At 41.6% G+C, this 12528-nt stretch overlaps 2 protein-coding genes across 24 annotated transcripts in view; both read right to left on the bottom strand.

The window, feature by feature from the left end:
• Nucleotides 1-1742, bottom strand: part of scrib (scribble planar cell polarity protein) — a 58372-nt gene extending 56630 nt beyond the window's left edge. For all 20 annotated transcript variants that reach the window (XM_061665775.1, XM_061665788.1, XM_061665779.1 and 17 more), the window contains exon 1: nucleotides 863-1742. In XM_061665775.1, the coding sequence (XP_061521759.1) occupies nucleotides 863-1021 (159 nt within the window). In that variant the 5' untranslated portion in view covers nucleotides 1022-1742. The remainder of the gene's footprint in view (nucleotides 1-862) is intronic.
• Nucleotides 1743-2608: 866 nt separating this feature from the next.
• On the bottom strand, nucleotides 2609-12498 carry LOC133396508 (poly(U)-binding-splicing factor PUF60-like). Of its 4 annotated transcripts, none has more exons than XM_061666447.1 (11): nucleotides 12457-12498; nucleotides 11419-11514; nucleotides 11242-11331; nucleotides 10671-10721; nucleotides 9646-9807; nucleotides 9471-9563; nucleotides 7153-7366; nucleotides 6845-7077; nucleotides 5411-5525; nucleotides 3986-4236; nucleotides 2609-3198 (listed from the first exon to the last, which is right to left on the bottom strand). In XM_061666447.1, exons 1-11 carry the CDS (start codon nucleotides 12475-12477, stop codon nucleotides 2899-2901), a joined length of 1626 nt encoding a protein of 541 aa, XP_061522431.1. In that variant the 5' UTR covers nucleotides 12478-12498; the 3' UTR covers nucleotides 2609-2898. The 4 variants fall into 4 exon arrangements, with proteins under 4 accessions (XP_061522431.1, XP_061522432.1, XP_061522433.1 ...); XM_061666448.1 differs by having other exon boundaries at nucleotides 6887-7077; XM_061666449.1 differs by lacking the exon at nucleotides 10671-10721.
• Nucleotides 12499-12528: the final 30 nt, after the last annotated feature.

Here is a 12528-nt window from a genome sequence, read left to right as displayed (position 1 = left end):
AACACCTGCACCTCACATGCACATGTTTGTCTTGTTGTGTTATCCATCCATCCATCCATTTTCTACCGCTTATCCGGGTCGGGTCGCGGGGGCAGTAGCTTTAGCAGGGACGCCCAGACTTTTTTTTAAATTGCGCATTATTCATGTAATTTTTTTCATTCGAATATATTTTTTCCCTCTAAAGCATTTGTTTCCTAATACTGTATTTGTGTATATACATAGTAATTGGGGACAGTTTTGCCATTCATCCCATTCACTAAAGCATTCAACCAAGTTTTATACCGCTTCAGTGACCAATGTTTGTGAATTGTTGACACATTTCCAACAGTAGGTATGTACAGTTTTGCCATTTATGACCCATTCACTGAAGGCACATAACCACTTTTAAATTGTTCCAGACCAACTTTTTGTAAACTTTCTCATGTTTAATACAGTAGGTAAGGACTGTCTTGCCATTCAAGACATTCACTGAAGCATTCAAGCAAGTTTTAAACTGCTCCATTGACTCACTTTTGTAAACTTTTGACACATTTCCAACAGTAGGTATGGATGGTTTTGCCATTGATCCCATTCACTGAGGCACGTAAACACTTCTACACTGTTCAAGACCAACTTCTTGTTCACTTTTGCCATGTTTCATTGAGTCGATAGGGATGGTTTTGTTAGTCATCCCATTCATGGAGGCCTTCAGTCCACTTTTAGATTGCCCCAATGACCATAAGTGACAACAGGGGAACCATTTCCCCTGCATGTTTGATTTATGCAGCTGAAAAAACAGCTTGCGTGTGTGATGATGTCTGATACTCCGCATAGATTTTTGCAGCCCCCCCACCACCACAAAAAAAAAAAAAAAAAAGCTTACCTTGGGCAGCTCCTTGAGTTGGTTGGCGTCCAGCAGAAGCTCTTCCAGACTGCGGCTGTATCGGAAGACCTCGTCGGGGACCGCCTGCAGATTGCAGTGCCGCTTGTCCACCGACTCGACGTGGCGGTTGCATCGCCACAGCGGGATACACTTGAGCATGTCGGGGAGGGAGGGAGAGGGTCCCTCGGGTGGGTGTCACTGGAGGCTCCGCATCGGAGGGCGAAGCGTGGTTAGGCGGATGGATGGTGGATGGTTACAGGGGGTTGCTTCGCTCTCGAACCAGCAGGCCGGAATCCAATTAAAAAAATAATCCCCCGGCCAATGTCAGGAGGAATATTAGCGCCTTCCCTCTGGGCTTTACATGAACAAAACATAAAAAGACACAGATGGTCTCACTTGACTCGGACTGTTTGCCTCGAAGTTAGCTACCACAGCCACCGCCACCATCCTGGCGTCTCAGCCCCGAAAAAAAACACTTGTCAGGCGGCGTCGAGAGCCCCACCGCCGCCGAAGGGTTGGGGTGGAGACCGCGTGCAGCGGAGCAAGTCAAGGGAGCTTCAACGCGGTGTCCATAGGGGTACTTAGTCGCCCTTCGCCGGTTTGTGTGGTAGTGAGCTAGTTACGGTTAGCCTCCATCGCTAACGTCCATTGTGCCTTGCCAGTAGCCGCCGTTAGCTTCCACAAGTACCGCAGAAGATGTGAGGGAAAATAACGCCGTTTACTTCCGTGTAAAAATCACCACGCCAGGATAAAAGTCAACGTGTCGAGTTTTTCTTTTGGGGGAAGGGGGGAATGCGCCACAGTGAGTGTATAAGCTTTTCTCCAAACACGGGCGCGCGGCGCTTCTTCCCTGCTTCTGTTGAGCCCAAGCCAGGCCGGTTAGGCGTATGGGGGGCTGGGCTACGTTTGCGGCCATAGGACCGCGGCGTTCCAGCCCCCCTGACGCACTATTGTCGCTGGGCCCTGGATGTATGGCGCCATCTAGCCCGCCAAACACTGGAACTTCAACGTGTAAATGCAATTGCGCGTCAAAAGAAAAATTGAGTACAGTGATTTAGTTACCACCTAAAAAAAATACTTAAATAATGATTAAATTAAAATGTATTGAAGATAAAAGTTAAATAAAAATTGTAGCTGAATAAATGTTTAAAAACCAACAGTTCTTAATGCAAATGTATTGAATTTAAACGTTAAATACAGCTGAACTGTACTTCGGCAATGATTCACCGTACCATACTTTTGAATTGCTGATTTAGCTTACTATCAGCTTTATTCATACTGTAATTGAAATTTTAAGTATTTGTACAATAGTCCTAATTCATATAAAAAAATGTAAAAAAATCTTTTAGTATTTTCCCCATCTAATATTTCACTTTTGTATCTATTTTAGAATTTTATGCCATACTGTAGTTTTTCTTTTTTTGTCTATTTTTAATCTATTCAGAACTATTTTCATATTTGATATAGTATTTTTGTTAACATGTATTTTTAATCAATTGTAGTCAAACATTTTCTGTGTTTGTTTTGGTCTAATTTGCAGTATTCTCAAATTCTTAATTTAGTTTTTCCAGCTGTTTTTATATTTTTTGTCCATTTTTAAAATGTTTGTATATTTTGCCTGCATGAGTTTTGTTTTTTGTTTATCTCAATATTATTGGTCAATGTATTTTTCATTTCTTTGTAATTCTTTTAATTAAGTATAACCGTGTTAACTGTATTACCATGAAGAAAAGTGCATCACCAAAGTTGTGGACAAATAACCTTTAATTGTAGAAACAAAGTGTTTATATGGTCCAACGATTTCATGAAAAAAAAAAAAATGTAAACGAGCCAAAAACAAAAAACAAAAAAAACCTAATGTATTTTTATGGGTCTGGGTTACAAAAATGTGGAACTTGCACCACAGGAGTCTTCACAGGTCACAAAGCGAAACAAAAACTCCCAACGAGGCATCATTAATAAACAGCTATTCTTGTTTTTGTTAAAAAGATGACAATTACAAATACGGCAACGGGAATGAGGGGTGTGGAAGTGGTTCACGCCGACAGATCGCTGCTGTTGAAGCGATCTTGGTCGTACACCTCGGCGACCACCTTGCGTCCGCCGAACCAGCGGTCGTTGAGCGCCTGGATGGCTTTGTTCATCTCTGACGCCATGGAGAACTCTACAAAGATCTTGACGATGATGTCGGCGTCCTCCTCCTCGCCCTGTTTCTCCTGGTAGATGATGACGCGGTTGACCGAGCCAAACTTTCCGCACTCTTCAGTCACCTCGCCTTCCAGGTCATCATCGATGTCCTCCGGGCCCACCATGTTACGCAGGACCATTACTGTGGACTAAAAAAAATAAAAATAAAAAAAATAATTGGATAAAGGACAGACTCATCTACTGCTAGAGAGAAATTAACTAGAGAATGCGATTTGGGTAGAAATTGCGTGTGAATGTTAAATAGATGTTAAAGTGACCAGAAAAGCTGTGGAATTGAATGTTAAAACGTGAGACTTGGAAGCTGGAATGGTTTGAATTACACACGTGTATATTCGCCCAAAAAAAAAAAAAAAGTGCGTAATGCTAAAAATGTGGGAATTTTGGGAATGCGATAAATTGTTCTGTAAACAATGGTGTCTTGAGATATCAGTTGAGAGAACGCTCGTGACTGGAATCACTTGTATCGCATATCAGCTTTCCCCACTGAAATGAATGGAAATGGCACTCATCTGTTCCAGCCACCCAAAAAACATTTTTTATAAATGTTTTTGTTAAGGAACACTTAGCATTCTGGTTTAATATTTTTGTATTTTGTATCCAATATTTTAGAATTTTTGTCAAACATGTTTTTTTGTCCAATGTTTTTTGCATTATTGGTCTAATATATACTTGTTAACTAATATTGAGGTTTCTTGTGTATTTTCCATCAAATCTTCTTTCATCTAATATTTTTGCATTTTTGGTGATATCTTCACCTGATATATATTTTTGGTCTAATATTTTGCATTATTCTCTAATATTTTATTTAATTTCCAATTCTTGCTAATATTTTTACCCTTCCTTATATTTGCTGTTCAGCCTTCCCCCCCATGAAAAAGAAAAGCTCCCGGTCAAACTTTGCCAGCAGTTTGTTACCTCTGACTTTCTAAGCAGTTTCTGCATGACCATGTGTCTGGCACTGCTGCCCGAGATGCTCATGTGCTCCTGGTCGCTCAGCATCTCCTGGCCCGTGCCGTCCTGGAGCGTCTCCTCTTTCTCCTCCTTCTTCTCCTGCAGCTGGACGGTGGCCAGGGCCTGATTGGAGAGGACGGGCGGTGACGCCAGCACAGGGTTCACCAGGCCCACCTGGGGGAGCACCGGTATGGGGGGTCGCACTGGAGTCACACCTACAAAGGAAGAGAGAATGAAAATAAAATGTTATGCTGTTTTTGTCCACTTTAAAATGAGCTCCCAGATATTTTGTCTACTTTTGTTCTGACTACTATTTTTCAATTGTTCATATTTATGTTTGGCGGCACCGTGGTCGACTGGTTAGAGCGTCAGCCTCACAGTCCTGAGGACCCGGGTTCAATCCCCGGCCCCGCCTGTGTGGAGTTTGCATGTTCTCCCCGTGCCTGCGTGGGTTTTCTCCGGGCACTCCGGTTTCCTCCCACATCCCAAAAGCATGCATGAATTGGAGACTAAATTGCCCGTAGGTGTGAATGTGAGTGCGAATGGTTGTTTGTTTGTATGTGCCCTGGTTGTCCGGCTGGCAACCAGTTCAGGGTGTAGCCCGCCTCCTGCCCGATGACAGCTGGGAATAGGCTCCAGCAGGCCCGCGACCCTAGTGAGGAGAAGCGGCTCAGAAAATGGATGGATATTTATGTTTGGTCTAATTTAAGTGCAATAAAGTGAAGCCTTGTTATAATTATTTAACCATTAGCCATGAAGCAATTTTAAGTTTGAAAGCATTTCTACTGGACTGCCTAATCCATATAAACTATAAAATTTTTGACAAACAATGACTTATCTTTTGTTTTCATAATACATTGCCTGATTATCTAATGTTTCTGCAATATTTTTCAAATATTTCTTTTTATATTTGGGGACTTTCATCTATTATGTTAAAGTTGCCACTGTTTGGGTTATAATTAACAGCTATGGTACTTCACTTTACAAGTTAGCATTATGCTACAGACTTCCATGAGACCAAATTATATGGTTTAAACTTCTATGTTTAAAGATGCAATGATTGTCTTTTGTGTTAGTTTTACTCAACTTCAACTGGAGTGAGAAATGACCAGCTTGAAGCAAGCATGCTGTACATCTTATTTAGACAACTCCTTGAGCGAGAGTGAGAACAGGCACCTAGGAATACGTCAAAAACTGCGTTTTAAGACATTTGTGTTTTAAAGAGAAATGTGTTTTTAGTGTATGTTCGGGATAAAACTATTTTTAACAATGTCTTCATGGTCCCTCTATATTGCAGATTTTCACCTATTGCGGAGGGGTGTGTATTCTATCCTCCACGATAAACGGGGGCTCACTGTAGCCGTAGTAAGCGTACAATGTCGCTCTCACCTGTGATGACCCCGGGCGCCTGTGCGGCCATGACGGCCTGCGGTATCCCCATCTGCTGACTAAGAAGCTGGGGCGCGGCTAACGCCCCCAGGACTGACGCGCCAGCTACGGCCTCCTTGAGAGAGGGGGGTGCCGGAGACATTAGGTAAGGGAAACACACAAGAACACAGCACAGAGGCAGCACAGTCAACAATCAACACAGTGTGACCGAAGAGACAGCTCAGCACCTCGACACGGGAAGGCGTGCTCGTCTTCAAAACAACAATTTAGCCAACTGTAAAAAATTCTGGTTAATCAAACTAACTTGTGCTTACTAAGAGAAGACTCTTAGCTTGCATATCCAAGCAGTGAATGGGAGCGTCCTTGTGCTACTAAAGAATGGAGATCAGTAATATACTCTGTTCTTAAGAACATACAGTGTTCCCCCAGATATTTGCTACTCGCACATTTTTGGGGGGAGGCGACATTTTCAGGTAGTCGCTGCTTTTGCGCTCAGGTCAAAGCCCTGTATAATATATGAGTAATGCTTTGGAGCCATCCTGGTGCCAAGGAACTACGTCAAAGTGAGTTGAGGAGCATATAGTGCTTTGCTGCCATATCGTGGCATAGATAATTAAAAAGCCATATTGCTATATAAGTTTGTTTTTCCCATTTAAAATATCACTGACTCCATGGCCACCTGTGCATATAACATTATTCCAATGTGCATCACTGTTATTTGCACTGCATAATTTTAGCATGTTTAGTATAGTTTAATTATATTTCTATTCTTCCTATATTATTTGTTATAATGTATATTCCTATATTTCCTTACAATTAGGGTCACAAGTAATGGTTATTTTAACAATCGATTAGTGTAGATTTTTTTCTCTCGATTAATTGAATTTAAACTTTAATTTCCATCCCTATATTAAAAAAAAAAAAAGGGACACTATTTCAAACTGTCAGTTTAGAAAGTGCAAACAAACCGATTATTATTCAGTTACTGCTTAGGGCCGTAATTGCCACCAGAAAATCGGCAAAACTGTTGATCATTGTTTTCCACAGTAAAAGCAGATGCTGACTTATTTTGATTAAACGCAAATAGCACTCTGCTTTCACAGAGGACTACAGAAATCAGAAAATTTACAGTTGGGAGGCTAAAATTTCAAGGATTCGGACAAGCTAAACAAGGTCTCTAAAATAGTAATCCATGATCAAAAGAGTTGTCAATAGATAATCGATTAGTTGTGGATCGATTGTTACACATCTACATAGAATGGCAATAAAAGCTTTCTATTCTATCCTATGTCAATTATTTTGTGTATTTACGCTCGATATGCATCCCGCACGAATAATGGGGAACACTGTACTCAAAATTGACTCGACGAAACTGGCGTTCTCCCAGTCACCTCAATTAAAAGCAAACTGGCCGTCAGTTATTTTTATATTTACCTGGAAGGCCATTAAATCCCTTTGGAAGGGATTCATACTTGCCTGGGCCGTAATCTTGGCAGTGGCTGCCGCGGCGGCCACAGCGGCTGCCGGCGGCAGACCACCGGGAGTGGTGGGGGTAAGGAGGGGCATGGGAGGCGTGACCGCCTTGCCCACCCGCAGGTACTGACCCCCCAGGTCAAAGAGGTTCATAGAAGACACGGCGTCCACGGCCGACTGAGGCTTTTCGTACTCTGAAAGTCAACAAGATTGTAGTTAGAAGGCAATGAGACGGGGGTACGGACTGACGCCCCCAACCCGGCACTTACCAATGAAGCCGAAGCCTCTGTGCCGTCCTGAGGTGGGGTCTCGGGCTAACATACAAGATTTGATCCTCCCGAAAGCCTCAAACACACTTTTGATGTCGTCGTCCGACAGGTCGGGGTGCACCGAGGCCACGTAGATGCGGTTAAAAGCGCGCGCTTCCTCTGCCAGCTGGTCAATGATGGGTTGCGCCTGACCGATGTTACTTGGCCGCCCAACCTATAGCACAGATCATACCAGCAGGGCTACTTAACGGGGAAGGGTTGCTATGGGAAACCGAGGACACACTCCGAAACCCTGACCTGAACTCACTGCAGGTGGCTCAACAAAGACACTCCATCTGGTGGAATGTGGTTCTTTCATGTTCAATACAGTGGTACCTTGACTTACCATTTTAGACAAATATAATAAATCTTGAATAAATTAAATATAAATACATTCAAATGCCATTAAAATGTGTTCTTAATAAAAGGAAAATAACACTGTACAGTGCAAAACAAAAATGAGAATGTAAAGAATCTATTTACTGTACATTGGGACAAAACGATTCACAATAACTGGTGTTGTGTGTGTGCCTTTAAGGGGCGTGGTCATGTAAATGACATCACGAACTTCACCTGTGAGTTTCTGTATGAGCATCTGGGCCTGAGTTTGGGCCTTCTGTAGCTTCTTGTGACTATTTATTTTGTACTTGTATTTTGACAGTGCATGACTAAAAGTGAATCTGCGACTGAAGCTCTTTTTTTTTTGCCCACTTTACTCGAGCAGCAGTATATCTGCAGCCGGCTTGTAACGTAAATTTTGGCTTGCAACACACGTGAAAAAAAATAATTTGACCAAACGGCAGATCGTATGAAAAACTAAGTTGGGGCACTCGTAAGTCAAGGTACCACTGTACTTGAATCCTTAAATCAGGGGTGGGGAACCTTCATTTTTAAAAATTGGGTACGACGGAATGTGTGAAAAAAATACGACGCAACGGCATCTAATGTTTATTAAGAGAATTTGCAGCTTAAATTTATTCAGTTTGTATTTCTTTTTAGAACTGCACGACGAGCCAAATCAAAATGCTTTTGTTGGTTTCACCCACCCGCCTTCAAAGTGCTCACTTGAAATGACTCAAGATATTTTTAAACTACTACCATTACCACTGCTTAACTACCCTCTCTCTCTCTCTCTCTCTCTCTTCTGGTTTAGTTTTCTTTTAAGTGACGACCATCTAGACGGGACTGGGATCTGTACTACAGATGGGGCGGCCAAGCAACACCAACCAGGCGCAGCCCATCATCGGCACAACGTAGCAACAGAGTGATGCAGCGCGCCGCTGGGAATCGCACTGTGAGCAGTCACTAGGAACAGGCCTTGATACAAGTGTGGAAGCAACACATTCGACACATTCAACACACGCACGCAAATCACACTGCCACGCACCTGGAAGTCAACAAAGACAGACAAGGCAAAAGACAAGAATTAGCATTTGCATATTGACAAGGAGACATTTTAAGAGCTATTCAATAAACAAGAAATGCATTTTAGGCTATTCGAAATGATACTGTACAGTGGAACCTCAATTTTCCAGCATGTAAAAATTGGAAAACAGCATTTTAGGTGTGGAACAAATTTTTGCGTGATGGACTTGCTATCATGTGAGGAGTCAGCAGCAGCTCTCACTGGACCTCAATTCAGCCAGCAAAGGATTAACTCCGTAGGACAGTGCTAAGAGAAGACGGATATCCATGGGAAGTTAACGTGAAGTAGGCAAACTTATTGAAAGCAGCAAAGGTGGTTTCCCAGCACAGGCTACACAATAGGGATGGGCCAGTTATGGTACATTAGTTAAGTACAGTTCTGTTAGATTTAACTATACACAGACAAGCATGCACGCGCACACACACAGCTACATTTTATCCTTCAGAAATATTGTTTTCAAACCTTTATTCAAGTACATTTTTTTTTAAAGTAATCATTTATTAGGTAAAGTTTTTCATTTTCCTGAATCTAACCACAGTGTTGATGTTCAAACTGTGCATAACAATACTAAACTTAATTTTCAGCTTGTGACCAATATTCAGGCCTACTGTATTTCAATGCTGGTCATATTGGTGTTACATGGAGAGCCAAGTATGTTTTTTTAAGTGGTACTCTGTAAAATGTTTAAGAAACACTGGGCTAAACTTCTGGGAAAAAAGCACTTCAACTTGGATCTTCTGTGACTGCTATTGTGCGCTTCAGTTGAGATTGAATAAGGAGTGTTGGGACTTTGAAGGTTCCACTGCATTGGTTTTAACTTACCATTAGCGTGAAAAGACTCCAGTCTACTCACCTTAATGTTTCGCCCACCCAACATGACGGAATTCATCTGCTCCAGAGCCAGCTGGGCAGCCTCTGGCACGTCATACTCCACAAAGGCAAAGCCCTGCGCGGTCCACCAGAAATAAAATGAAAACCTAACGTGCTCTTTTTCCTCCGCGCTCTCATTAACAAGACAACTCACTGACCTTGTGCTTCATTGTCACAGAGTCCCAAGACATGTCAATGCTCTTGATGGGGCCAAAGGGAGCAAAGGCCTGTCTGATGGTGTCCTCGCCGAGCTCATAGTAAATGGAGCCCACGTAAACCCGGCACATGATGGCGAGAGCGCGCTGCCGCTGAGCTGCCACCTGCCGACCAGGAAAAAAAGGCCACGCATTAGCATTAGAGCGAAAAGGAAAGAAGGGAAGAATATGCACACGCACACAAACGGGAAATTATAAATGTGTATTTTTCTACTGTGCTTTGGTTTCCCAAAAGTAGCCTCGCGCCAATTCAAAGTTAGGGGTGGGGCGGTCTAAAGATAATGAGATAAGGTAATCAAAAAGGACAGACCATAGTGGAAGATGTCTAATTATGTACATGTATAAGAGTTATCAAATGACTTATGGAGGCAGAGGAAACACTGAAGTGATTGACATGCACAGCCCTCACAAACATTTGGCTTCAGAAACTGACCTGTAGTCCAGGGATGCAAGTAAGGTACCAAAAAAAAAAAAAAAAAAAGGTAAAAAAAACTAATCGTGGAGATCATACGAAATCCAAATAAAATCTTGAGGAAAGCATAAAACGCAGGGCTTAATTTAAAACAAAATCTAATGTGTTTTCCATCACCAAGGAAACAAGAGCTTAAGATGTGGGTTCCAGCTCTCATTTAAGTCCCACAAACAGGACGAATACTAACCATCCATTATCCCGTGCTAGGATGGGTTTAGGAACGGCTTTTAGACCTTTAATTAAAAGCGCAAGAACTTTTTTTTTTTTATCTATATTTCTGTCCCAAAAGCTAAAATCGGAAAAGCCCCACTGTGACTTCACGTTGCATTTAAGTGTCTCTCTAAGCTTTTTTAGTCAATCATTACAGGAGGAAAACTAGCAGTACTATTCCAAAATGTTAATTATTTGCTTAGATAAATGCAGGGATTGGTGCCAAATCAACAGTCCTTTTTTCCATTGGGAATGCGCACAGAAAAAAATTTAATAATCTATTGACCGATTGTAAAGGTGAGAGAGGATCTCCAAAGCCCATAGTCACTGCTGCCATCTGAAAGACAGTAAAGACGAAAAAGGTGCTGAAAAGTAGGTTAGATATCCCTTAGCTTTTTGTTTTTTCTTTTCTTTTCAAAACAAAAAAAGGTTATTACACCTAGACAGACAAATGTGTTGTTCCTACTCTAGAAGCAGACTCTTCACTAAACATAGTTTGGCGACATGCCTCCTCCATTTTTAAATGACAAAATCAACACAATTAGCAAACAAGCTTCCTTTGAGGAGAACACAGTAAACACTTTTTAATAACCAATGCCTTCATGGGGATTTCTGCCACCTGAAAAAGAACACAATAGGCACAAACAGGACACCCTCTACACATGCTCTTTTTTTCTCCCTGCATGGTGGAGAATAGGGGGGGGAAAGCATCCAAATGACCTTTTTTAAATTAATGAAACAAGAGATAGTTGAATAAAAGATACCGTCTAATAATTTATAGCCTGAACAGCCGATACAATTATATTATTTTGTTTGGTAAAACCAACACGCGCAAAGAAATAAAATGTACATCTCACCTGCAGATTGGTGAGCTGCTGTTGCTGATGGGCAATGGTCTGTTTCACCAACACACTCTTAATGCTCTGCTCCATGGCATACTTCTTTGCCTGGCACAAAGCAAGGAAATTAGATCGAAATCCTCCAACGGTTTCATTTTTAAATGATTATTTAGGGTTGCCGAATTGCTTCTCTACCCGCTGCAGCGCCTCCTGCTGCTCCGGGGTGAGGGGTGGCAGGCCAAGCTTAGAGCCTGTGCCCTGTCCATTCTCCATCGTCATAACGTCGCCTCCCTGTAATAAAATAAAAGTTTACAAAATAATTAAATTAAATAAAATTTAAAATAGCATGGTTGATAAAAAAATATTTTAAGAAGAACAAATATTTAAATATGTATTTTATGTAGTCCTTTTGAAGCTATTAAAATTTAAAAAAATATTTGAAACTTATTTTTTAAATTATATTTAATTTCTGGTTTTGTATCTAAACACATTTTGGACAAATCTGATTTTTGTAAACAAAAAAGTAGATTTGAAAGACTAAATTTAAATCTGATTTTAAATTAGAAATAAATCTGTTTTTATTAAAGTCATTTCTTCAAAAGTCCGTACCTACCAAACCCGCTAAGAGTTGGATCCACCACACTGAGGAAAGGAAGCCCCCGAGGGGAGGATGATGGGGGAAGCTTCAACAATTCAACAAATTCTAAGGGAGGGAAATGAGGGGGGGTGAAACCGTCAGACGACAGCAAAAGTAATAAAGAAAAAGGCACCTCCTAACAGGCACCTGTATTAATTTTTTTTAATTTTTTTTTATAAATTAAGAAGTTCTGCGTTAACGTGTTAGCGCGGTGCAAACACTGGTCTTCATTCAAAGTATGTGGACACTCAGTAACCAAAAAGCTAACCCTTAGCTGAACAATAGCAAGTCAAAGATCGATGGGAATGTAAAACAATATACCCAAAATGTCTAAATGACGCAGAAATGACAAAAATGCAGAGAGATTATCTAGGCCCCATTTCAGACGGCTAGCATTGATGCTAACCGATTAGCAACTGCTAGCCATTCATTACAATAGCGCGAAAAGCAAAGCGCATTTCTGCCCCGTTACATACGCCACTTAGCTCGACTAATACAACATTTCGACAGATACGGCGTCTACGCACTTGTTAAACGACGCCCGCTCAAGTAGAAATTCAGTTAACATGCGACATTTATCGACGCAAAATATTTACCGCAGTCTCCGTGACCGCCATGAAGCACACCTCCTTGGAGAGGCCCTCGCGCCGTAACCATCGCGAGACTTG

Source organism: Phycodurus eques, chromosome 21, assembly GCF_024500275.1.
Source record: "Phycodurus eques isolate BA_2022a chromosome 21, UOR_Pequ_1.1, whole genome shotgun sequence".
NCBI classification, from domain to species: domain Eukaryota; kingdom Metazoa; phylum Chordata; class Actinopteri; order Syngnathiformes; family Syngnathidae; genus Phycodurus; species Phycodurus eques.
Note: the sequence above shows the minus strand (reverse complement) of the source record. Positions and strands in the feature narration are given on the sequence as shown.